This window comes from Varroa destructor, unplaced genomic scaffold (assembly GCF_002443255.2).
Source record: "Varroa destructor unplaced genomic scaffold, Vdes_3.0 BEIS01000002.1, whole genome shotgun sequence".
In the NCBI taxonomy this organism is placed as follows: domain Eukaryota; kingdom Metazoa; phylum Arthropoda; class Arachnida; order Mesostigmata; family Varroidae; genus Varroa; species Varroa destructor.
Genome location: NW_019211455.1, coordinates 56010059 through 56037424, shown reverse-complemented (window position 1 = coordinate 56037424; position 27366 = coordinate 56010059). Strand labels below are relative to the sequence as shown.

The 27366-nt window shown below is 39.9% G+C and overlaps 2 protein-coding genes and 1 non-coding gene across 10 annotated transcripts; 1 reads left to right on the top strand and 2 right to left on the bottom strand.

The window, feature by feature from the left end:
- Window positions 1-5229: 5229 nt before the first annotated feature.
- TRNAE-CUC (transfer RNA glutamic acid (anticodon CUC)) lies at window positions 5230-5301 on the bottom strand. Its single transcript has one exon. It is a non-coding gene; the product is annotated as a tRNA-Glu (tRNA).
- A 6712-nt stretch (window positions 5302-12013) lies between these two features.
- LOC111244191 (uncharacterized) lies at window positions 12014-15853 on the top strand. The gene is made up of 5 exons (XM_022790988.2): window positions 12014-12721; window positions 12988-13133; window positions 13802-13969; window positions 14229-14483; window positions 15736-15853. The coding sequence occupies exons 1-4, from the start codon at window positions 12180-12182 to the stop codon at window positions 14435-14437; spliced, it is 1065 nt and encodes a 354-aa protein (XP_022646723.1). The 5' UTR covers window positions 12014-12179; the 3' UTR covers window positions 14438-14483; window positions 15736-15853.
- A 1435-nt stretch (window positions 15854-17288) lies between these two features.
- LOC111244192 (uncharacterized) lies at window positions 17289-27241 on the bottom strand. 8 transcript variants are annotated; one of them, XM_086979831.1, is made up of 8 exons: window positions 26587-26953; window positions 23368-23518; window positions 21988-22120; window positions 21302-21549; window positions 20797-20904; window positions 19115-19258; window positions 18651-18733; window positions 17289-18039 (listed from the first exon to the last, which is right to left on the bottom strand). In XM_086979831.1, coding segments are annotated over exons 5-8 (315 nt in total). In that variant the 5' UTR covers window positions 20798-20904; window positions 21302-21549; window positions 21988-22120; window positions 23368-23518; window positions 26587-26953; the 3' UTR covers window positions 17289-17952. The 8 variants fall into 8 exon arrangements, 4 of the variants coding, with proteins under 4 accessions (XP_086835957.1, XP_022646724.1, XP_086835956.1 ...); XM_022790989.2 differs by lacking the exon at window positions 20797-20904 and having other exon boundaries at window positions 26587-26939; XM_086979830.1 differs by lacking the exons at window positions 20797-20904; window positions 26587-26953 and adding an exon at window positions 25613-26009.
- Window positions 27242-27366: the final 125 nt, after the last annotated feature.

Genomic DNA, 27366 nt, shown 5'->3' with positions numbered 1-27366 from the left:
AACAAAAACAGAGTTTGCCTGCTCGGTGGTACACGGATCGCCTATGTTACTTGGAAAGCGAACGACGCGGACCGTCATCGTATTTTTGAGCAGACAAGCAAGTAAGTATTGCTTCGAAGTTTCTCGTTTTGGTCCGCCTCTATAGATAATCTCTTCAAATTTCAATTTAACAAGTTGGACGCTTGATTTAAAACTCGCCAGTTTAACTTTCCCTAACATACTGAGAATAGAGCTAACGATATTTGTATATTAGTCATTCGCGTAAGTATACATACTAAGTGGTTTGTGAAAAGAAAAACAGAATTTGTTTGGTTTGTATAGTTTTTGTTGTGTTTAGTTACTAAGTATAACGTAAACTGCTTGGACTATTTAAATGTATAAGCTTGCTTCGATCTATAGGACGATAGCGTAAATCATAAAAATTTTCTGGATATATTTGTAAAATAGAAGAAATAAGAAAGGAACGCCTCAGAGCGATGCGGTTCGATCCGGTCGATAAAAGCGCCAGTTGAAAATTCTGCATAAATGTTCAGACTGTTCGAAACCGTTTAGACGGTTCGGCCATTGACATAAACGTCTTCACCTGCCCATCGGTGTGAAACTCGTGTAACTTCTATAGCCCAATTTTGTTGGCACAGGTCATTGATACCGTAGCATAGATCAAAGTTAATGCACTTTCAGCCGTTTTTTCATGTAACTCAAACAAGAGAAAAGTGTAGGTTAGTAATCCTATAACTATAACTAGTAAGTTGCAGTTCTTACATAAGATTTATTTGAGCTAGCTGCGCGTACGTTAATCCCTCTAATGGGTCTACCTGTATCTCTACTACATGAGACTCAATCGTAGCACAAACTGGCGCCAGTCTCCTTTGACGTAATTGCTGCCGCTTTAGAGCTATCGTCATTGTTTCTAGCTACCAAAATCGTTGTCGATAGGAATAGGCAAACACAAACACAGGATTGCTGACTTCGGATTGCCAGTAAATTACAAGTACAAATTTAAGGTCTCAAATCTGACCCGCCATGTGGACGCCACTAGCTCGCTTGTAAATTTGTTTTTAAATCGTAGCGCGATTTAGCCATAGTTTCAATCCAACAGTGGTCCGAATAACGACTACATATTTATTATGCGACAAAGATTCATCGGGCCAGGTCGCTTGACAATGCACATTCTACGCTTGTCAAGAAGTTCAATCAAAGTTGAGTTCTTTAGAATTACGAGCGCTTGCATAGTGATACGTTCTGAAGCTTGCCTAGTCGACAGTATAGCATTAGATAGCAAGCATAATTATTCGTCCAAGCACCGTTATCGTGTACCTGTTTCTCATCCTGCTAACTTACAGATGGGAACGTTTTTTGTTTCTTAGTGCTATATAATTGTAGTAAAATGCCGGCTGAGCCAATTAAGCCTTAAGTTATTCAGCCGATGCAGACAGCGTAAGTTGTATTTTCACGATTCCGTCCTTCCTAAACTTCAAACTTAGGCGTCGCAAATACATCAGTATAAATTCCCCTTGACATTCCCGCATAGTATTCCCGCTTGACAAGCAGCTGTATAACAACCACAACCCTATTTAATAAATCAACCGCAACATATATGTTTTGTTAACATGTATTTTTGACCACTCATTTGTGAATTGACGAAAAAATAAAACCGTATAGCTGCCCGATATATGGAAAGCTTCTTACAATGTAAACAACCATGTTAAGGTTCACAAGAGCGAACTGAAAGAGAGCCGTCGGGGCCTTAATCATAATATACATAAAAATTGAGGCTTCAGGCTCTATCACATTCATCGTGTAAATTATCAAGGAGTCCTGGATCAATCTCCTTATAGTGCATATAAGGAGATTGATCCAGGATCCTCCCGCTTCCAACCTTGTAAGGCACATCTAAATCAATTCAGTTTTATACCTAAACGTCTGTCGATAACGATTCTTGTTGTTATTATTCTGGTAATTATTACTATGACTAATCTACAATGAGTTCTTTTGGGTATACGTTTTTCTATAGGAAGTTTACATTGATGGCGTCGAGATTTTCTGTAGAGGAAGATAAGCTGAAATTATGCGGGTGTTCGAAAGATCGAATCTATAAAACATTTAAATTTTTTTTTTTATTTTATTTGGCTTGATTTAAACAAATACGCTTAAGTTGTTGCTGTGTCGAATATTTGTAATGTTAAAAATGTTTCAGTTGAATGCTTTTGGTAAACTGAGATTCGAGGGATAAATATTATCCAGTGGTTATAGGTTGAAACCAAAGGGTCAATTTATCATCGCCTCTTACTAATTGCTGACGTACGTTAGCTAACTTAAAAAAGATCTAGAAGGAGCGTGCGTGAAGTTCAAAACATTTATTTTTGCGCAAGCACTTACTTTTGTTGTTAGTGATAGTTCAACAAAAAGAAAACGTGCTATGTAATCTATGTAAAATGACAATAGACGAAAACACTTTGTCGTTTAAGTCAGGTACTCAACAAGCAAATGTTTGGCCGGCTAACTAGATAGCTACAGAACAGAGCCTTATTGGGCCGACTTCTCTTCTTACGAAATCACCCGTGCTACTTTTCCCGCGTATGGTTAGTCCTAATCAATTTATGTCAGAACGACGTATCCGATACGCGGCCTAACCCTGAGCAGGGCGTAAAATGCAGCCACGTCTATCTGTTAACAGATCGTTTTCTTTTTTAGGATTGATCTATGCGTGGCGGTCAGTCTCCATCCTAAAGCCATAGATATACAGTACGTTAAATAGAATTATAAACTAAAAATGTTTATATTTGTTTTATTTTATTGTTGATGATAGGTGCGCAAATCGTGTATTTTTAGGATTTTATTATTACGATTATTGCCTTTTATGAGACTGAAATATTATTCTTTGTAGTTAGAGTTTTCGCCGGATTCGGGTGTTACAATCTGGGGCGCTAGCCAACGAGTGAGAAACATAATTTGTACGCTGCTATGATCGTTCTAAACGAATTTTAATATAATCTTCTCACTAGGATGTGAAATTGATTTGTCTATCTTTACAACCGTTTTTCCATCCTTTTTCAATTGGAACGTTGATTTATCGGAAAATATATAATTTTATTTACTCTCGATGAGGATTATTTTTCAGTTTATGAAAATAATTTGTTCTAGCTAAGCGAGCCATGTCAGCATGCTCTCAACTCTCCTCTCTCCACTGAACCTAGGCTCTGAATCCTAATAAGCAAATTTTGATCCTGCTATACAATGAATAGGCCACTAGACGGATCTAATTTAATAGCAGCCAACTGTAGTGAAGCCTGTAACTAAATTGGAGCATTTAATCGTCTAACCATTAGCAGTTAGATGAGCCCGTATTATAATGAGACTCAACGTCCCCGAAACAGCGGACCCTATACGAACCACCACAATCCTCTCGCAGGATTCGTAATAAAACTGTCTAGCTAAGATCAGCCATTGTGACCGCGAACTACTAGAAATCTGTCAGGAAAGTTTAAAAATACAATAAAATAATTAATATATTTCAATGAAAAAAATTATGCGTCCTTAAGTCGAAAAACTGAGATATTACTTAGTGAATTTGTACGGCCTAATGAAACGGGGAGGTAATCTACAGGTAATTGTAATGTGTGTAATTGCGATTAGGTGCCCCTTTTTACGAGTAAATATATTTGTATGTTTCATATGCGTACAAACTATATTTTTTAGGTATTTTAGGGCGCGATTTCAAAATTACCACTAATAACTACCCAGCATGATGAAGTGTTTAGTCATGAGTGAAAGTATACCAACCATAAGGCATTATCTTATGGCCTTTATCAACCGTCTTCTTATACCACTTAAATACACAAATAAATTATGCAATTACTTTTCTACTTTTGTTACGCGATTTGCACCTTGGTAAGCGTTCTTTTGTGGGACGAAAACAATAACCTAAACACTGCATATCTGATACTATAATCTTCACCACTGTACAACCGGAAATGGTGATACTGAGACATCTGGAACTATGCATGACGTTAAGCAAAACAAATAGTACCAACGTAGGCCAGGACTGGCTTAAGCAAGCGCTTTTGGAGCTGGCGATCTCGATTCGAATCATAAAGCAAGTGCTTAATGGCCGCCTAAAACAGACGACGATGAGCTGCTAATCTCGCTGAGTAAGCATTTGTGTAACATCACTGACTGGCATGACCCAATTCATGAAACGGAATAAAGAAAAAACAAAAAACCCTAAACGGAAAAAGCGTGCCGTCAAATGAGATAGTTGCGTCACAATACCAGGCGTCATGCGGCTTTGGCAGCTTGCAAAATTCTCACGAATGATTAATGAAAACAACTTCATATTGATACTTTGAATAAATGCGAAACAAACCAGAAAAGACCGGTTAAAATTTATCGGTTGGTATATAAGGGGCTTGATCTGTCCATAGTTATCACTTTTTGAATAAATAGTTTGTAAAGGGTCAACCTAATTTATTTTCGAGGCCCTTTCTACTCAGGTACGATTAGCGTCTAATTGTAATAACTCGTCTGCTAGATTTCTGTATTGCTCTACTTTGCGAACCCTTGGTTAGTTTATAAAAAAGTGCCTTTGACTTATTTATTTTTATATATTTATGTATATTTTTCATATCTTTATTTATGTTAAAAGTATATATATAAAGTCACTCTAATTAGGAATCAGTTTAACCCGCTTGTGTCAAAGGTCAACGGATATTATCTCAAATGGTGGAGCCTACTAATTAAATCACTTCGCATCGTATGTCCAGCCTCCGTCAGTCGACTCTGCTAGTGAACGTCTGTTATTTTGAAATGTTTTTACACCATTCGTGACATAATTTAGAGGTGTCGGCTGTTTAATGTATCCTTTCAGCTTAGGTGAAGTATGGACTTCATTGCAACGATTTGTGGCCCTTCTACTTTTACCATTAGTAACAGTGGCCTGTTTCCAGTAGTGGGAAGAAATTCGGGCACGTTTAGGTAGCGACTCTAATTAAAAAAGGCTAAGATAAACCACCATGAAATAATCGGTTAAATAACTAACGTAAAAGTAAATGGCAGTCCCTTTTCAATGTCACTGTTTCAGATAGCTTACCATACATATTAAATGAATATTGCACCGCCTTTCGGCATTCCGCCATACAGCTGGCTGCCATCACGAGAAGTACTAAGTCGACCAGGTTTTGAGCCAAAGAAAATTAGACCACTAATCTAGCACGGGAACAAAGAAAATATTTCCGACACCGGGAATCGAACCCGGGCCTCGCGGGTGAGAGCCGCGTATCCTAGCCACTAGACCATGCCGGACACGTTAGTCCGCATCGTCTGGGATCGTTGATGAAGTCGCGGTCGTTTTGCGGTCGATTTTCACATTGACGGTGAACATATTCCCGCCATTAAAGGATCGGTGACGATTTATTGCTTGGCAGCGGCCATATATTTTTATTAAGGTGATTGTTTCTATGAGCTTCAGAAAGCTCAGTCAACGGGCAGTTACCTAAGCGAGGTATGCATGATGGCTTTGTACTTATGAGCGACCAAGTTTTTTTGTCTTTTGGCTAAATAAACATTGGCTAAATAAAAATATCACTACACCACTGAGCGCCAATTACCACGTAGTGCTGATTATGTAATTACACGTTTCTTCTCATAGACATAACAACGTTCTGCGGCGATTTGCGTGGCGCCACGTGTGGTGGCTGCAAAGTCGTAGGACGCTGGTTCGAAACTCGCGGTGAGGTATATGGTCGCATCGAACTTGATATTGAAATATATGTTTCTAGTTTTACGCCCGGTACGTTAAAGGTTGCCTCGGATTAATAGCTCTCTCCGGCACAAAATAAGGTGCGTCTGCCGTTCAGTTTCGAACCAGCACCACCAGGGCTTACCTCTAAGTCGGCTTAGCAATCATATTACTACGACACGGGGCCGAACTTGATGCTAATTGGATTCTATTTAAGATGGTAAGATTTTTGTCTAGTACTAGTGTAAAAGTCGGTGATATTATTCTTTACCTCAGTATCTAATTTGATGAAGAAAGTTTGTTTATGCATTGAAGAGTTTAAAAACTTCTTTAATCTGCATGTAAGAGACCAAGTATCTATTACATTGCGTGATACCTGTTTATATTGAAATATTGTGTTACAGTTCTCCGTGAGATAGATGTAACTCGATGTACAAGGAAGAAGTACAAAACGTTCAATCGTTTGACGATACGCTTGATGGTCGTCCAACACTATTATTTTATTATAGGCGATATTATATTTTATTATAAAAGTTTCGTGCTAGTACATACAGGTATTTGTAGTACAGGACTTAGTACATAGTAATACAGGACTTAGTAAGGGCCACCTCTTAGCGTCCATTTGACTGGGACTTCTTAGACCAAAATATTCTAAATACGTACACTGCAAACAAAGAACAACTTCCCCGGAGAAGCCCGCAGGTCTTTGATATAGCATTCTTAGCACTTTCAATCAAAACGTTGTATTTGCTCCCGCTCTCTGCGGGCGCCCGTAATCAACCGAGAGAATTTTCTTGAAGTCGTAATATAACAAAGAACTTATCTGCGAAGGGTTGAAAACATTATCAGAAGATTTGTCCGTCTCGGAAATCTAAACACAAGCTATCGTTTCCTAAGGGATTCACCACCTTTTGAAACTTCACCTACATCGGAGAGCATTGATAACCTCAACGTCGATGATTACGCCGAAAATCAGGAACGAGTAGAAAGCAACTGCGGGCCGAGGGGTCATACCAACCACGCGTTGGCAAACATCGAGCAGGAGCAGAGCTTTTTTATTCATACGTAGCAGAAAACGGCTTTGTCTCTATGTAAAATTTTACCTTTTAGAATTATATGATTGATTTTTTTATGTAATTACCGTTCGAACCGGAGAGAATCTGCACACAGCACGATGCATAGTAACCTCTCTTTAGAACTGGTAAGTTTCGTTCTTTACGACTGCACGTGCCTCAATCCTCTAAATGCCAGTTATTCCCTTTGAAGTATTTAAAGTCGCATTCAGTGCACTGTGTCATAACTTTTTTCAGTCATTGAAAGTAGTTTTGAGATGCAATCAGACCAACATGGACTAAAGTGTTTCACTTTAAGGTTTTAGAGAAATATAAGGCGCACATTTAAATTCTCTAAAACGTGGCCTGTAGATAGCAAGCAGGCAGATGAGTGGCGGCACAAACCTGTTTGTCAGTCAGCCTTCGGCACATAAAAGCAGAGCGTTTTACCGATACGTTTTTGGTCCAATAATATTAATATAAAAGTAAGAAGTAACTCTTTGTCTGTTGAAGGTGAACGTCCGTATGCCGGTGAATTTTGTAGCAAAAGCTTCGCCCAATCAGGGCATCTGACTTCGCACGTCAAGGCCCATACGTCACCAAAAAATTATGCGTGTAATAACTGAGAAGAAGTTCAGCCAGAGTGGACATTTCCGGAACTATGAACGCCTGCATAGCGGTAAGCCTTGAATTTTATGTAATCGGCGATCATACATTTGGTACGTTTGTATCATGAGACGCACGTAATAATAATATCAATATTGTGTAGTAGGTTTTTATCTAATCTACTATGTTAGGTAAATTACAGATAAAAATGCTCTCCTTGACCGGTTTCAACTCTTTGATAGTGTGATTTAACGCGTGCAGTGGATAGCCACTTAATCTATTTAGGTTGACAATTGCGCAGATTGCTGCCTAATTCTAACTGTGTTATCTATGAATGTTATCTACATTATCCAGGTGAACCTCCATTTGAGTGCAAAATGTGCCATAAAACATCCGGTCGTCTTGTCAGCCATGTGCAAATTCATGAAAACACAAAACCGTACAGCTGCCCCGTATGTGAAAGGGGCTTCACACAATCCGGCCATGTAAAGAGCCACCTTCAAGTTCATAAGACCAGATTGAGAAAGGATCATCAAGGCTAAGGATCTTGTTGACAGGCCCCAGGCCCCGTCATATCCACCGGGATACCACAGGAACAACGTCAGACCTTTGGACCATCTTTATGTTATTATTTTTACCATTGATTTTGTTTAAATTAACCTAGTTGTTTTTTTAGAAACAGAAGCTCGCCATAATGAATACATTTAGTCAACCGCAGCAATTGTTACATATATGCTACTAAGTAAATATATTGTATTATTCCTGTATGAAAACGTGGATTCATTTTTGGCTATGTCAGTAAGCTGATTGATGTCTATTACAACTATGATTAGTGCGCTCTACCTATAAGCATATTGCGAAAATGGCAAGGTTCCAATTTTGGAGGCAGGCGAATGACCGACCTGCGAGGAAATAGTGTATATTTTTGCTCTCACTATATAATTGATACGTTATCTTCACTCGTTCACGCTACCAGACGAGCAGCCTCCATTCTGAACCCAATTTTCCAATGATACCGCGTAGGTTGAATATGGTACTTGTCTGCTGCGGCCTACGTAAAGGCTACGTACACTGCGCGACTCGTTTCCCGAGACTCCAACTTGGCTCGCATCTAAATACGCACTGGCAAACGCTTCCGTATATAAAAAGGGGAGTAAAGGCCTTCGGCCTAGAAGGATCAAAACTTAAAAACCCAATTGAAAGGATGGAGATTGCAGGAGATTAATTACATAGAAAATACAAAGATCAACAGACGCAACTCCTCACTCTACCCTAGTTCAAATCTAAGCATAAGCTTCCTTGATCATTAAGGGATGCTGGCGCCGCAGACGCAGAAGGATGGGCTTTCCGGCCAGAGCGCCCTGCATGGGGAGTCGCCTTTTTGGAGACTTGCCTCTGGTGGCGAAGCCGGGAATGAATCTCTCTTCGCGGCCTGGATACCACTCTTGGACTGACCGCGACTCCAGTGACTCCTCTAGCAACACGGTCTTGAGCCCGTGTAATAACTCAAATAACGTTGAGCCTGAGGCCTAGCTGTCTGTAGTGTCCACTCCGACAAGACAAAAAGGCGGGTTCATTTCAACAGATGGACGGAGGTACGTTCCGTGACCGTGCAGATAGCTTACTTTGCTAGGCTGTTCATACCGGGTGTCCGCTACTTATCGCATCAGACAAAAGCCGGTTACATTTTAAAGCCAAACAACGAACAAGAAGTAGCGTGTCGCTTTCGGGATGTAGGCAGAAATCAGCTATTATACAATCTTTTCGCGCTAGATGAATCCCTAGCAAAATTGATTTTTTTTTCTTTCGAAATCGACGGCTAACGTGTTTCCATTCTTTAGCAGTTTTTGAAAAATCTAAGGTTGACTTTTATGAGGCAAATCAGAAGATCCTCTATTTTTAGATAAATTTAAGTTTTCAATAGAGAAATTAATGGCTGTTTTTGAAAGGAAAATATCAATGTCAATTTAGTCACCCACGGAAGTTCCAACGATGAGCCTTTTAGAGACTTTTTACACCTTTTTCCCTTCTGGTCCTTTTGAGTGCATTCTTAGGGCTTTTAGCCTGCTATAAGCCCAATATGTAATTGCTTCAAAATTTTAATATATGTAAAGTGTTTAATTTACACCTACTCATATCTTTTGACGTGTGATTACTATTAAAAAGTTACTTGTGAATTAAATAATGCATATTCTAAAATTGACTCCTATTCAAAGTAGATAGTGGTTGTATTGAATAATGGTCGTTGTATGACCGTTAGGGATATGCTTGCAGCACATAGATGAAGTTTCATCGGAAAATCGTTTTGGCTTAAATATAAGAAAAAAACTTAATTTAGGCTCTTGCCTTCCTCTGTACGTACGTGTGAATTTATGGACAGACATTACGCAAAGCTAGCTATATCAAAGAAGAAAGCCAGTTCCTGTTATCCAACTGTAACATCATGGATTTGTCATCTACACCGTCTATCATGGCTTTCCCTATTTGCGCTGTCTACAAGCTTCGAAATTACATGTATAATATTTTATATAATATCAATGTCTAGAATAAGTGGAGGCCCAAATGGCCATGTCACGAGTATCGTACTAGCCCTTGCAACCTATCCTTGCAGCCGAGCCACCAAAAACAGTAAATAATAATATAAAATTTTACAAAGCAGTACGTGTATCTGTGATAATATATCAGAAACAATAATAAGGTGTATCTATTTATTATGATTCGATATATATTTAGTAGGTGAGGCTGCTGTTCATCTGAACCAGAGCTCTGGTCAGAGGGAATTCACCGGATCATCCATTGAATCGAACCACAGGAAGTTGCAGTAATCTCCTCCTTCTCCGTACATCGGCTGCGCACCTATAAAGAGTTAACTCAGAATTAAAAATGCATTTTAAATATATATATATATATATTTGTAATATAGGTTATACGAGTTGCCGGATATTCTAAAGAGGTGATTATATGTTTTCCGCATCTCGAGCATGTATCATTAGGCTCATGAAAGCTTTATTTCCTGCAGAGCTCAAGATCAAGATATGAAATTTCTTGTTTCGCATCCGCTGACAGGAGATGCACAAGCGGTTCCAATAAATGGCGTATTTCTCTGTGCACCCTAGATTTGAAGCATCCTACGAAAGATTCTGATATTAGCCAACCAAACTATTTAAATCACCGCTGTAGTCATTAATGTAATTATTGCAGTACAAACATACCTAGGCCACCGCCCTTTAACATAGTATAATGAGAATATCTAAATGGTATTCAGTTAAATATGCTCTCCCTTGCAGTGATCCGCGTAACTCCTGCTACTCTGACGGATGTAAAACGAAAACTCCCTGATTGCAGAGTATGGTATTTTTCAAATTTCGCGGAACTTCGTTGCCGTTTACTGACTTAACAGCTGGTAAACTCTTTTGCTTAACGACGATACTGGAGCTAAAACTCGAAATACAGAAAGACTATTATGCTTAAGTTCCATGTTAACTAAGAGCATATGCCACTAATAATGTAAAGAAGCTTTTAATATTGCAGTTCCATATACCTGGTTGCATCCAGGATAGCAAATATATGGCCACCTGGTTTCTTAGAGCAGAGTATATCAGTCCGCTAATGTCGTAAGCAGCCGCTAGCGTCAAATACATCATTGCAAGACATCATTGTATGTAACGAATTTTAGTTAATAGGCATAATTCATTTCGTGCTGGGAGCCGTCGGACGGAACTTGGTTGTTGGTAAGTTCGATACGTACTGTCCATATTGAAATACGCTTAGCTGGAACACCTATGCATGACGGGAGGTGGCTGTCAAAGGGTTAGCCCTTGAGTGTGATAGCTACGCTGTATCTTCCGATTTGATCTGCAGAATTATTAACTTCTTTGAGCGTCTTCCTATGGAATGATAAACAATAACAACTTTTTCGATAAAATTCAGACATTTTTATCATCATCAAGACACCATATATATCGTTGGAAGTTCGGTCGATCGGCAACTATCTAGGTTAGGTGCAGATGACGGCTTGATTTCTGTGAGTGATCTAAGTTCATTCGTTAAAATTGACATTCCTAAACGAAGATGTAACTGGCAGTTGCCACGTGGTAGTGGCTGTGTAATTATTTATTTATTTTTCTTTACACATAGTGAACTTCTACGGTGGCCTGCGCGGCTATGTCTGTGGTAGTTGCGAAGTTGTAGGACGCTAGTTCGGAACTGCTTTCTTTGGGCTTAATGTTAAAATAAGTATTTTGTGATCTATGCCTTATACTTTCGTTAGGGGTAGTTTCAAATCGGTCGCTCTTTGCAGCACAAAACAAAGTGAGTCTTCGCTTCGGTTTCAAACCAGTACCATCGGTAGGTGTCTTTAACTTGATTACACAAACACGTTACTACTGAACTTCCATGGAGTTAGGCTTCAGATTGATAAGCTTCTACATAGAGTGATAAGTATTTGTCTAGTGATAAGCTGTCGGTGATATCTATAACCAATAACAGTTGCAAGTATATTACACGTTATATTTAAATCGCCCAATACTTAATTAGAATGTCTAATTTAATGTACATATGATGAAGGTGTGCACGCGAAAAACCAACTATCTACTAATGACTGTTTATGTTAACATATTTTGATACAGTTGAAATTATTTATGAGATAATTGTAATTAAATATATTATTATTAGTGTTATTTCATTTCAGGCTTGTTCGAAACGTTCTACATTAAGTAGATTTTAGCAAGAATCACCTTTAATCATCCGTTAGACCGGGGCCTTTTAGGCTGAAAGCTTTCAACATGGAGACTGCAAAAGGACAAGAATTTTCAGCGGAAGGGTTCACAGACCCTCACATAATGGTGTTTCCAGCACCTCTGCTCGGAACTTCGAATTCGCCAGTGCTCTCTGCGACGGGCACGAACGATCAACTGATAGAACTTTCGGAAACTAACTCGCAACTCACAACGCATCTTATTTGCGAAGGGTTGAAAACACTATCAGAGGATTTGTTCGCCTCAGAAAGTCCAGATACAAGCTATCGTTACCTAATGGATTCATTACTTTCTGAAACTTCGCCTACATCGGAAAGTACTGATAATCTCAACGTCGATAATGACGCCAAAAGTCTGGAACGAGTAGAAAGCAGCTGTGGGCCGAGGGGTCTTATCAACCACACATTGGCGGACATCGAGCTAAAACAGAGCTTGCTTATACATACGGAACAAAACCCACCATTGGATAGGTCCGAAACACACGAAGTGCCCGAAAAGCTCTCTGGTCATCTGGAAGCTCAGCAAGAAAGCCCATTTCCATCAATGAATAGTCCTGAGCAGACATCCAGGTAAATACCGCATATAGATCACAACACTCTTTTCGTCTGATGGACACCATATAAAAATGTTCCAAAATGGAGTTTAATGCAATTTCAACACCACAAACTTGTAAAGGAGCGAATAAAGCTGGTTGGGGTTATATAACTAACGTTTTGTTTCCTTAACATGTATATAGATGAACTGTACGGATTATTTTAACTTGTAAGTTTGTTCCAGTAGCAACAATATAAATATGCTATATAACAACGATCTTTTGCATGTAATCGCGAAATAGAATAAATGAAAAACAAAATTCTCAGCAAGATGCGACTCCGTCGAAGCGTCGGAAGCGTCAGTCTGAGACTCTGCATCAGTGTTCAGAGTGTTCGAAATCATTCAAACAGCTAGGCCATCTTCGTAATCATCATCGCGTGCACACTGGTGAGAGATTTCTTCTATACGAATACTAATGATCTTAGTAGTAGTAGTAGTAGTAGTAGTAGTAGTAGTAGTAGTAATAGTAGTAGTAGTAGTAGTAATAGTAGTAGTAATAGTAGTAGTAATAGTAGTAGTAGTAGTAATTAATTAGTGTCGTGCCTTCAGTTTCGGCTTTGCCCCGCTGTAAAGTCTTATCTTATTGTTTTATATGATTAATTTTTTTTTTTTTTTATATAATTACCGTTCGTACCGAAAAGGGTTTGCACACAGCATGACGCACAGAACGCTAGCCTCTCTCTAGAACTGATGAGCTTCGTTCCTCAATCCCCTAAACGCCAGTTATTTCCCACGAGGTATTTGCATGTCGTATTCAGTGTACGTGTGCCATCACTTTTGTCAGTCATCGAAAGCATTTTTCAGGTACAACCAAACCAACATGGACTAAAGTGCTTCACTTTAAACTGTTAGAGAAGTATAATGCGCAAAATGCGGTATAATGAGAAGTATAATCTCTCAAACTCGACTTGTAGATAGCGAGCAGGCAGGAGAGCGGTAGCACAAACCCTCTCGTGAGTCAACCTTCAGCCCATAAAGGCAGAACGTTTTACCGATACGTGTTTGATTCAATAATACTGATACAAGAGTATGAAGTAACTGTTTGTCTGTTGAAGGTGAACGTCCATATGCCTGTGAATTTTGCGGAAAAAGCTTCGCCCAGTCAGGGCATCTCACTTCGCACGTTAACGCCCATACATCAACAAAAAATTATGCTTGTAAATACTGTGAGAAGAAGTTCAGCCAGAGTGGGCATCTCCGGAATCACGAACGCCTACATAGCGGTAAGCCTTGAATTTTACGCAGTCGGCGATCATCTATTTGATGCTTTTGCATCGTGAGGCGCAATAATAAACAGTTATTCGTTAGTCAATATTGTATAGCAGCTTTTAATCTAATCCAAGAAAATTACAAATAAAAATACTCTTCTTGACCGGCTTCAGCTATTTGGTAGTGTGATTTAACGCGTGGAGCCAATTAATCTATTGAGGTTGCTGTTTAATTCTAACTGTGTTATCTATGAATGTTATCTACATTATCCAGGTGAACGTCCATTTCAGTGCAAAATGTGCGATAAAACATTTGTCCAGTCCGGTCATCTTGTCAGCCATCTGCGAATTCATGAAAATGTAAAACCGTACAGCTGTCCCGTATGTGGGAAGGGCTTTACACAATCCGGCCATGTAAAGAGCCACCTCAAAGTTCATAAGACTGGATTGGGAGAGGACCATCAAGGCCAACGATCTTCTTGACGGGCCCCAAATTCCGCCATATTCATCGGGATGCCATAGGAAAAACGTTAGACCTTTCGACTATCCTTATAATACTTGATATGTTATTCTTTTTATTCTTTGTTCTATTTAAATTAACCTGGTTGTTTTTTAGAAACAGAAGCTCGCCGTAATGAATACCTTTAGTCAACCGTAGCAATTGTTACATATACGCTACTAAGCAAATAAAGTTCGAACTGTCGCGCGGCGAGCAGCGAGAGAAGCAAAAAAGAACAAAATGGATGCAATAGTCTCTACTCAGTCACGCATAGCGGCCCGACAAGATCCAGGCTATCTTAGCGAAAAAGGCGCGTTGGAGATTTAATAGACGTCTAAGGTATACAGCGTTCGTGGCTAGGTTATGCCCGATGACGATTGCCACGACTGCAAATGCGCCTCCGGATCCTCGCCCAGACGCCTCTTTCCGGCATGTAACAAGATGCAAACCGATAGACAGTTTTGCTGAGCCCGAAGAGCCTTAGTGGCAGCGAGTGAATACTGCTGTTTTGGCCGATCTCGAAAGACCTGCTTGGAGATTCCGCGGTTTGTAATGGTACAACAGAATTTGGTCCAGCAGCAGAAATTGACCGGCTCTATATTCTTCGACGGCAAGATGACCTGCCCATTTTTATGGAGTATTAGCCCAACAAGGGTTCGTCAGCTAATGCGCTCTTCTCTAAAACAACAGTCGTCATTTCTTTAGTCTTTTCTGTGAGCCCTTTCATTACTCGCTTAATGACTCAAAAGATCAAGAGACAGGTATGTCTGAATCATGGAAGATATCAGGAAAAGATCGGGAGTGTCATTTTTTTTTTGCTTATTTATTCGCATAATACGTTCACAAGTCTCTTTAGCTCTGGTGCAGCAGGGTTACTATAGGAAGAATGCCTTTTCTGCCGTAAAAAACCGCGCCATAATGATCATTTATAAATTATTATGATGAATCTCGAGGAGCTTTATGGATAATTACGCACATTTCATTACATTATTATTCCTACATTGGCTGTGCAAGACGTTATTTAGTGTTTTGGCTCGTATTCGGGTTATTCTGTGATTTTTCGATCTGCCACGCCGACAGGCAACGATATCACAGTAATTATTTTATTTTTTATTTATTAAAATTAGGTTTAATCAGTCAGGATTTTATTATAAGGGGTTTCACGTACGTTACTTTGATCTTGGTTATCATTGCAGTTTTTGCTTGATGAATTCTGTTCAAAAACGCTTATTCATAAAAATACTAACTTACAACTTCGTTACTTTTTTGCGTGATGATGAAGTCCCTTGCCAGCAGAACCCGCCGCTCGTGACACTCCAGGTTTCAGTCCAGATAAACGAAGGATAGATTCAGCTCAGATTCTACTATAATAAAGTTACCATACTTCGAAAAAAGCCAAAAAAAAATCTGTTTTTTATTGTGTTTCTTTTTTAATTTCGTAAACTCAGCACTCGACGAACCTTCATTTTCTGCTTTTGTGTCGTTGGCAGCGTGAACAGCTGATTTGTTTATACTACAAGAACAAAGCTTAAGGGTTACCTTAATATGGACATATATGTAGGCCCTAATCTTGGAGAACTGTGTAAATACACAATTCTCCGAAGCAGATAGAAAAAATGCTATTAATGTGAACTTGAAGAACACGTGGCTGCAAGGCCGAAAGCATATTTCATCGCTCCTGTATTAGTCTCAAAAACCGAAAGCTGAAAGGACCGAAGATCGGATAAGGGTAAAAACAAATTGATCACTCAATTCTAAATAATCTTACTCGTTCACATGTGAGAACGTATCAGCTATATTAAGTTTACAAACTTTATAAATCTATATATGGAACTCGAAATATACTTGTGTAAACGCGATAGTTTTAATGGCCAAGCTTTTAGCCACTGGGGTCGCTGTTTTAAGTTCCTTTAACGGCACATAGAATGCAAACTGTGCGATTAAGGAAAGCTATCTTTATGAATATATATATATATATATATATATATATATATATATATATATAGCAGTACATTCGGATTCATATTAATCATACCGGGTGTCCGCTACTTATCGCACCAGACAGAAGCCGGTTACATTCTAAAGTTAAACAACAAACAAGAAACAGCGTGTCGCTTTCGGGATGTAAGCAAAAATCAGCTATTATACAATCTTTTCGCGCTGGATGAACCCCTAGCAAAATTGATTTTTTTTTTTCTCTCGAAATCGACGACTTACGTGTTTCCATTCTTTAGCAGTTTCTGAAAAATCCAAGGTTGACTTTCATGAGGCAAATCAGAAGATTCTCTATTTTTAGATAAATTTAAGTTTTCAATACAGAAATTAATGGCTGTTTTTGAAAGGAAAATATCAATGTCAATTTTGTCACCCACGCAAGTTCCAACGATGAGCCTTTTAGAGACTTTTTACACCTTTTTCCCTTCTGGTCCTTTTGAGTGCATTCTTAGGGCTTTTAGCCTGCTATAAGCCCAATATGTAATTGCTTCAAAATTTTAATATATGTAAAGTGTTTAATTTACACCTACTCATATCTTTTGACGTGTGATTACTATCAAAAAGTTACTTGTGAATTAAATAATGCATATTCTAAAATTGACTCCTATTCAAAGTAGATAGTGGTTGTATTGAATAATGGTCGTTGTATGACCGTTAGGGATATGCTTGCAGCACATAGATGAAGTTTCATCGGGAAATCGTTTTGGCTTAAATATAAGAAAAAATCTTAATTTAGGCTCTTGCCTTCCTCTGTACGTACGTGTGAATTTATGGACAGACATTACGCAAAGCTAGCTATATCAAAGAAGAAAGCCAACATTTACCGAAAGACACATACACTCAAGTTCTATTGTTTTACATGTTTATTTCTATGCTACAATGGTGCTACTTTTCATAGCACAATCCCTATTTATCCTTTTTTTTTCGGTCTGTCAGTTTGTCAGTTGATCTCATTCACTGTGTCTCGCATTTTCTGTTCCTTTTAACGAAGTAGCTGACGCGGTAAATCTTGACATCCTATAAATTAAGGAGTGCGTTGATTTATCTACTTATCTCTTCATTTAGCACTCATGTAATAGCGCGTAATAAACGTTCTTATATATATATATATATATATATATATATATATATGTGTGTGTGTAAGAGTTTCGTGTTCCTGTTATCCAACTGTAACATCACGGATTAGTCATCTACACCGTCTATCATGGCTTTCCCTATTTGCGCTGTCTACAAGCTTCGAAATTACATGTATAATATTTTATATAATATCAATGTCTAGAATAAGTGGAGGCCCAAATGGCCATGTCACGAGTATCGTACTAGCCCTTGCAACCTATCCTTGCAGCCGAGCCACCAAAAACAGTAAATAATAATATAAAATTTTACAAAGCAGTACGTGTATCTGTGATAATATATCAGAAACAATAATAAGGTGTATCTATTTATTACTATTCGATATCTATTTAGTGGGTGAGGCTGCTGTTCATCTGAACCGGAGCTCTGGTCAGGGGGAATTCACCGGATCATCCATTGTATCGAACCACAGGAAGTTGCAGTAACATTCGGCCTTCTCCGTACATCGACTGCGCACCTATAAAGAGTTAACTCAGAATTAAAAATGCATTTAAAATATATATATATATATATCCGGAATACAGGTTATACGAGTTGCCGGATATTCTAAAGAGGTGATTATATGTTTTCCGCATCTCGAGCATGTATCATTAGGCTCATGAAAGCCTTATTTCCTGCAGAGCTCAAGATCAAGATATGAAATTTCTTGTTTCGCATCCGCTGACAGGAGATGCACAAGCGGTTCCAATAAAGGGACGTATTTGTCTGTGCACCCTAGATTTGAAGCATCCTACGAAAGATTCTGATATTAGTCAATCAAACCATTTAAATCACCGCCGTAGTCATTAATGTAACTATTGCAGTACAGACATACCCAGAGCACCGTCTTTTAACATAGTATGATGAGAATATCTAAATGGTTTTCAGTTAAATATGCTCTCCCTTGCAGTGATTCGCAGAACTCTTGCTGCTCTGACGGACGTAAAATAAAAACTAACTGCGACATATGCTATTCTTCAAATTGCTTACACCTTGTATAGTAGTTTACTGACACAGAAGCATAGCCAGTTTAACATGGAGATGAACTTCGTTTATCAACATGCTGCATGTGTGTCTACATACACGTACCTCCTTCGAACGAGGTCGTTCTTTGCGACGTCTTTCTTGACAGGTTACCTCACAGTCAGGTAATATACAACAATTGCATGCACCTGTAATTAAAAATGTGTATTGTATACAGAATCGTATAAAGTGGGTTATAGAGGTATTCTGATTTTTTTTCATCGTCCCCAATAATTTATTCAATTTTGAGATTGGGACTAAGGTCTGTAACAACTTGCGTGCAGCTTGACTAGTATTGAACCCACATGCAGCTTAGAAAGCTTCGAGTATTGTATTCGTATTCTGTAAATCCAAGCTATTTCCCATTACCTACAACTAGAAATAAGAAAGCTCTATTTATCTATTAAAAGATTGAATGTTCGGTGTTTGAGGCAGAGAGGTCGGCTTTCAGCCGTTGCGGGCTCTCTGATAACCTTTATCCAAACGCACTGCATCCGCTATCCTATAAACAGGTTAATAGACATTCATACCGCTGGATTTTTGACAGCTTGATGTCGTAGTGACATTTTCGCCCCTGGTGCTTCCGGCCGTTGTGCATTCCATCTCACAGGTTTCATCGGTACAGGGAACAGTGCTATCAGGTAACGTAATCGCTTGTGGTAAGCTCCAGACCACTGCGTTATAAACAAATGAATTAAAACCGTTAGTAAATAAGCTAAAAAAAAAAAGTGTTAAAACGCTTTTTGCTGAGCGGGATGCTTTTTACCGGCTGCAATCGCTTCCAGTTACAATAAGCAGCTATTAGCAAAACCGGAATAGTGTTTATCGTGTATGATACTTAAAGAAAGGTCAACCGACGTTCTCATTTATCTCAGTCTACCTATACGAAGCTAAAGAAATGGTGAAATCGGTCAAACTTTTCATTTTAACACTTCTATGGTTTTGGCATTGTTTTATTTGATTTTTTTTTTAAACCTGAATTCTATGATTCTTCTTTTTCGCCTAACGCATAAATACAATAAGAATACTATTTATTTAGATGTACCCTATTCAATCATTGTGTCACGTAGAGACAGCCACAATCTCTCCGGTTAATGGGACGCCAGAATAGTACTTATTGTCACGCTGTGTACGCCCATATGACGCGTAGGCCGTTTGCACAAACGCTATTGGTACAAACGCGTGATAAATGTTGATTGTTTAAGCTACGTTTCTGCGTAGATAACCGACCGGGATGGCTGCATTCTAACGTTAAGCTATATAAAGCATCGACCCCACTAACGTTGCACTAAGTGTTACGGCGTCTCCGCTACTTCATGCATATGAATATGTCACAACTAAGACAGTTAAGTTTAGGTTCTGCTAGTTCTTCAATGAAAACAAACTATCTACGTATAGTATCTGTTTTCCATCAAAAACTACGAACATAGCGCCGACGACAGGTCTTTGCTAGCCTCGTGACCATAAACAATAACTTTCTTTATTCGCACAGTTTGCATAGTACGTCTCGTTAGTGGAACTTGAAGGATGGTGACCGTGAACGTGACTATTCGATTTACTGGTACGGTTGTATAGTGCATATGGATTGCGGTAGCGTCTAATGGATTTCCGTCTAAAAAAATCTGCGCGTAAACAAACCCGACGAAGTATCGCGACCAACGTAGAACACGACAGCACGGAGCACGAGACGTCTACAACTATGATGCAACTCTTTCGCAAAGCTTCAGCTAATAAGAATCATATAACGAACGATAGACGCAGTTTTTCTAATTTTCTTGGCAAAAAGCCGATACTTGTAAATAAACGGCGGGCTAAGATGCGAAATGATGCCTATTTCCTTCTACTATAATTGTCAGCAGATTTGCTTGAGGCTTCGCTTGACGATAAGCAATCTGTTGAGGCATTTGACGTTCTGTGTCAAAAAGAAGAGTGACGATTCAAGGTTGCAGGCACTGTGCCTGCGACTGGGCGATACCGAAGTAATAATTCGATAGGCGGATGCATCGACGATCGAACATTTGTTTACTGTAAAACCAATTAACACTTAGTCAAAAACATTCACGTTTCAAGTTCTTTTCCAGTAACAAATGGTGTGGGTAAATAGGAAATAGGTAATATCGATCAAACCATAATGAAACAACACGTCGTAGAAGTACTTCGAAAATATCATTAGTAGACGCTTCTGCCAATATAGAAGAACCCCAATACGTACTTGCTGTAAAATTCCTTTGATACGATTTTTTTCGAACTTGTTACTTATACGGATACTAGTTCGTCCAAGGACCGTAGAACCACAGCCAAAAGTAACATCTGGTATAACCTGAATGCGATGACATTGATGTAAACCTTAGATATCGCGCTCGTAATCTTTTGTTCTATTCTTATTAGTATATCATCTTTATAAAATGCGCTTATTCGGCACATTACAAATGTATGATGTTGTCAATAAGCAGATTGAAAGCGGTGATACTTTCTTGTGGAGAAGTCAATTTTTTAGAAATGCGTATTATGTGCCGTAAGTAGCCATCCCGGGTATGAAATAAACAAAAATATTGGAAACAGATACACTTCGCGGATAACCCAGAATTACCAGTAACACGTTAGGAATTCCGTGTTCGTTAGTCTAGAACAAAAGCCCATTTGTCACCTTCTTGAACTATCGTTAGTGCTATTATTGTACGCGTAATCTCGTTCCTCCTGTCTGTATATGTCCTCACCGGAGACTGCAACTGCTGCCATGATGACCGCAACAAAAAGCGAACCCTGGCTCATCGCGAGAGTTTTCCGTACCCACATTTTTTGTCTCTGAATATGCCGGTTCGCGGCCTGCTTCTCGACAGAATCAGAATATGACAACTTCCCTTATATGTGAATTGTCGGCCTAAGTCTGAGTTGACCACCTGGCAAATGTCAGTTCTGGAGGCGATAGAATTGAGGCCACACGTTTACTGTTGACCGAACGACCCTGAAATTGAAATCGAAATGAACACAAAGCGCACTGCGTTGGATAGCTAAACATTTTGGGAATCATGCGTATCAGCTTGTAGGCACATGTTTCGTTAGTGTTATAGACGAAGATATTGAAAAGCAGATGCACTTTTAGCCGGAACTCGACGATGGAGCGTCATTTCGTAATTAAAGTGATCTCTGCTATTTAACATAAAATTATCAACTTACATGAATGATTTTATGTTCTCGGTACCGCTATCTGCGCCCCGGGGCTATAACGCTTATGATAAAGTAGGAAATAATTTTAAATACAAATTACAAATAAAGATAATAATATCCATTCTGGTCACACGTAATAAAACGGGAAGCTAAAATCGACAATCTTCTTTATTTGAAAAATTACTAACTCTTGTGATCTCATCATCTTGTGGTTTGAGTCCTGCGCTTTACTTACCCATCACCAGCGCTGTTAAACCAATATATCGGTTCCACGAAAATTATCACCCATTTATCACGGTGCGCGAGACACATCCGCATCCATCAATGTTTTCAATCAAGTTGACTTTAACGTTTCGTCTCGACGGTTTCTGGGAGCACAAATATTTGGAAGTTATTCTTGTTAATCGTACTAGTAAGATGTTATCATGTCTTCAACAGCCTCGAAATGTTCTAATTTATGCTAAGTCCTAGTTTGTCGTTAATATGAAGCCAAAAATCTTATGCCGATGAAACAACTAACCAAACTTCAATGTCTGTGCAAAAGAACGGACATGTTATGTCGTCATTGCGCACAGGCGCTGAGCGAGTAAAAAATACCTAGGTGGATATCCATGACCTAAAGGTGTTGCACGCGGCCAACAGAGGAGCCTAGAGCTGGTATTGTTAGACGTCTGTTTCTACGTGTGTGTGCTTCTATATAATGACAATAAGGAAATAGTAGGAGACGGCTTGTAAAAGGGAAAGCATAGAAAATGATTTTGTTATCTCTGCCTCGCTGGGTATTTCTTTCAAGCTTCTGGCCTACGGGAAGCATGATGTCGTGATAGGTCAGTTTTGCCTTGCCTTCTTCTCAACGACCGTTAACCTCTACCCATTAGTACACACGCATGCTATTTTTTTGTAGAATGGTTCAATAGGTCAACAGGATTACGACTTGATAAGATGCTTTTGCCGCGGACCGGTTTTGTGTACAGTGGCGAGGCCCGTAGCAGTCGCTCAAAGAATGGCCATAATTCTTTTTCGCTGACGGTATTTCACAAGTCTTGTTGACTCTGGCTCGAGACGTTCGTTTCGGATAAGCAATTAGATCGCCGTGCAGCTGCGCTCCGGGGGTTCTATATAATACAGTTGTGACTAATAATAGATCACTTTGTCGGGCAGCTCTGCACGTTACGTTTGGTAGCACTAAATTGGACTCGCGTAATGAGATCGTGTCAAGCATCCTTCCATAAAGTACTCTAAAACCTTAGGACGCCAATCCTTTACAAATTTAGAAAGAGGCAAGCTTCGCAAACAACTGCGCGACCCGTCGTCCAAGTTCTACAAGTACACGGTATTAGAGCGCGAAGAGGTATCAACATGTTATGTGCCCATCTCGGCAGCAGCTTCATAATAGCTCTCAGCACAACATTGAGCAAATCCCGAAATAACTATGTATTTTGAGAGTAATGCATAAATTGAAATGGTCAAGAAAACAAAATGATGTTTAAACTTTTTTTTAGGACTTGATTAGCAAAGCCCTACTGAATTTATATCATTCGGCCCGATTAGTTTAGGTTGAAACCCATTTAAAGGTGTGCAGATATAGTAGCGATTAGTTGGCTATTTGTCTAACCTTTGGCTGTTTCTGCAGACAGAGTTCGGGCAAGCCTTCTCGGCGGACCCTCAGCGTGAAGCAGTCTTGCAGTATCTTCTCAAAATGGGTCACGATCTATTTCACGCTATTTGTAAGGTCGAACTTATAGTATACAGAACGAGTTGTCTCACTGTTGAACAAATAATAGGTGTCCATTAGATCTCGAACAGTAAAACGTTTAATGTGTAAATATTGATATCTGTAACGTCACTGCCAGTTACGACGGATTTGATTCGCGTATTTACCCACGTAGACGTCTGTGTAAATCCCAAATGATAAGTCATCTAGGATCTGCCCATGCCCTCCTCACCTACAACATTTTGCTTAGAGATTTAGCTTTTGTTTATCCTAAATGATTCGCTGCCAATATTTAGCGGGCGCTATGTAAATGATGGGTGTCCTAGCTAACGTTAGCAGGCTCCCAAACGCGCGTCAAGTCGAAGACGTGTGCACTGGCAGCGTCGAGAGCTCCCTCTCTATTTGGCCAACTAATAGCCATCATGTACAAATCAGAGCCATTTTCCGCGCAAGTTTTGGTAATCATATCTGTCAGACATAACAGTCAAATGTTAGGCTCTTCTAAGGCATTCTAGAGAGATGAAGGAAATCGCAGGACTCGACAGAGTTACAGAAAAGCAATGGTTAAAGCTATCCCCCCAGCAACACACCTAGCCTAAGTGGAATCAAAAGTCGTTAACATTAACAAAACTGGTCAACGTACGTTAGTGACGGTGCGTGCAGTGGTACAGATTAGCCCTGATATACGACCGCCATATTACTTGCCCGCTCGATAACCTGATCGATAGAAAACTCGAAATCAACTCAATCATTTTTCTAAATCGTATTCTATTTCCTTATTTAAGAGAATATTACAGACCTCTTCAGTGGTTTGCTATTTCACCCAATTACTGGCCTAGGTTGTTGCATTGCAGCCTTTCGCTACATAAGCCTATACCACATATAATCCCTGAAGAAACGCTGCGCTTTCTCCATTCAAGCAACAAAACAACATCAATTTTTTTAGTGTTTTGTGATTTACATCGACCTGCACTGAAGTTCCCTTAAACGTTACTGTTATACATGTCATTGTGCAAAAACTACCTGCAACCACGGCGACATACGTTCGGCTCATTGACTTCGCCATATTATATCGAAATTAGAGCCGTCAGCTTTCCCATCGCTTCTTGACCTTTACACTAAGCGTTCTTCTATTGGCAAGAATTAAACGCGACACAATATAGATACCTATTATTCAAAGGCGGTTCAAGTGGGTTATGGTAACCAGACGAATCCAAGATCAACGAAATAATCTGAACGATTTCCGTCACGCAAAACAACACAAATATGCTGCTACTGGCAGACTATTGTGGACGACGTAATTGTCGCAGTTGCGCGTTCGCGCCAGTTGTAAGCTGAAAGGAGACGCCTACGACCAAATTGCATAACGTAGTTTGCAAGCGACTGTATGTGGACGACGCGGGTTTTGGGTCTGGCACCAAATGGCTCGCGTCTTTCGTTACTCAAAAAGATCACCTTCTGGGCGGCGACGTTGCCGTCAGCGGAATAAATGGCAGACAACACGTCCAAAAAATCGTTCAAATAAGGCACTCCAGCCAGATGATCGACGGCAACAAATGAATCACTTACAGATAAAAGATAAAGAGACTGTACGGTAATGGGAAAGAGTAGTGGATATGTTAAGACGAGCCATTAGTGCTTGCTAGCCCAGGAGGCCCGCGGAGGCCTGCGGGAGTTCGGTTTAGAATGTATGGGGCCGCCTTCATACACGGCTACCTCCTAGGCAGCGTTTGTTACAACAGCTGAAGTGCAAACCATGCGATAGGAAGGCTGAGAGGGCGAAGAAAAAAACTACACGCGAGAATTACTTGGATTCAATATGAAATACTAGCTAAAATGTTCTCACTTATCGTTTGAAAGTTTCATATGCAGGCACTTAGACTGCGTACAGGCAAGGTTACGGTGTTTGACCCGTTATTTGGTGTCTCCGGCACAGGCACCTGTTTCTATTCGAGACAGCCAAAAACCAAACGAATACAACGTAACTCACGACAAACTCAAGACTATCGAAAAAGTTTCAACTGATTTTAAGACGGGTAAAAAAAAGAAAACGAAACAAATAAATATAATAATGAACATTATATTTAAGTATGTTCAACAACATTTTCCTACTGACCTCGTATGTACTGTGTGTATGTGTACGTACGTAAACAGCATTTGCTCTCTCGTTTCTCACATCGATTCCTTGCCGCCAAAACAGTATTCCTGCATTTCAAGTTACATGCCCAAATATCTGTTGTGACGATAGGGCAAGATCACGAAAGGCAGGTTATATCAACCTTTTTTTTTGACGTCTTATTACTGTTGTAGATGCCGTCGACTAAATATCTCAGCTCGATGGGTTCGGGTCGCAAAGTTAGTCTACATTCGTCACTGAAGTGGTTTGACCGGATGGAGCACGAGAGAATATTGCTTTGTCTCCAACTTGTCTTTGTCAACTTGTGTTTTTACATATGTCCATAAAGTGTACATACATATATTGCACGAAACTCCCAGCGAAAAAACAAACGACTGGGAAAACAAATAGGATTCAACTGTCTAGCCTCTGCAGGAGGAGTACGCTCCAGAATTTTGATTAGGCCGCATATATAACGTAGTCGATTACCTGCCAAGACAATTTTCATATAGAGCACATTGTATGCGCCTTGTCCAGCTCGAGCTGTAGCAATAGGTCAACGTTTTACATATGAGATATTTTCAAACCCATAATGGGACAACGGAATCATCTCACTCTGAGCTAGAATTAAAATTTCACGCGGCCAAATTCAGGTGAGAAGGGCGACTGAAACGTCGCTACCAGCCATCTTGATAATAAAAATTCACAACTTGATTAAATCATTTAGTCACAACTGTTTTTGCAGTTACAGATACGCCTAGTGTACAGGAAAGCACAATTATAAATTCGAAAAAACAAATCTAGAAAGCAACTATCCTCTACGTTAGCACCGGCATCTCGAAGCAAAACCACGAATAAGAACACTAAGAAGCACACGTATTCGAATTCGCTCAATTAACGGTGCTCCTCCCTCTTCTCATTAATAACGGCCAACAATGAGACTGCATGGACGCATTGCAACGTGTTCACAGCACCAAATCAATGTTTACATATGGGATGCCTACCTCTGGCAACAAATAGGACCGGCTGTGGTCGATACGCTGAGAGACTGCGTCTGTCTGCCGCGAATTCCGTGTACACTCCTTTGCTGTTGTCGCTAGCGAGTGCGGCTTTCCGTCGTTGGCAACAGCATGGACACTAGATTCAATAGGGCGATTAAGAGAGCCCTCGAACGATGATACCTCGTAGAAAAGCCGACTACGACAATTTACGGATGTCGTTTGACACTTGTTATTATATTCGAGACAAACAGTAAGAGACTGCTGTCGTGCCTCAGCTCCGTTCCGCTCGATACTCCAGCGACCAATCGGTGCTAATACCGCCGGCATGAGATTCAGTGGATGGCGTCTACACTCGTCATGATGGTTCCCCATCGCCGATAGACTCATCAAGTAATTCCGTTGCACTCTCTCCATGCGGGCGAAGGTTGCAGGCAGTCGCGAAAACCTGTGCGCATTGCCAAACCAGCATGTAAGTACGCAGCCTTACCAGTGTGCTTCGTCTGCTCCATAACAATGCCTATGTAGCACATCCTTGTGATTGCCTATTTTATTGGGGGAAGCGAAAAAAACTCGACGAGAACCACAGTCGCGAATTAGAACAAGCATGACAATAGGCCGCTGCACGTACGTGTGGCGCCATAGACACTCTATTGGAAAGAGTGCTTATACACGCGTGCACACGCACACGCACACGCACACACACACACACACACACACACACACACACACACACACACACACACACACACACACACACACACACACACACACACACACACACAC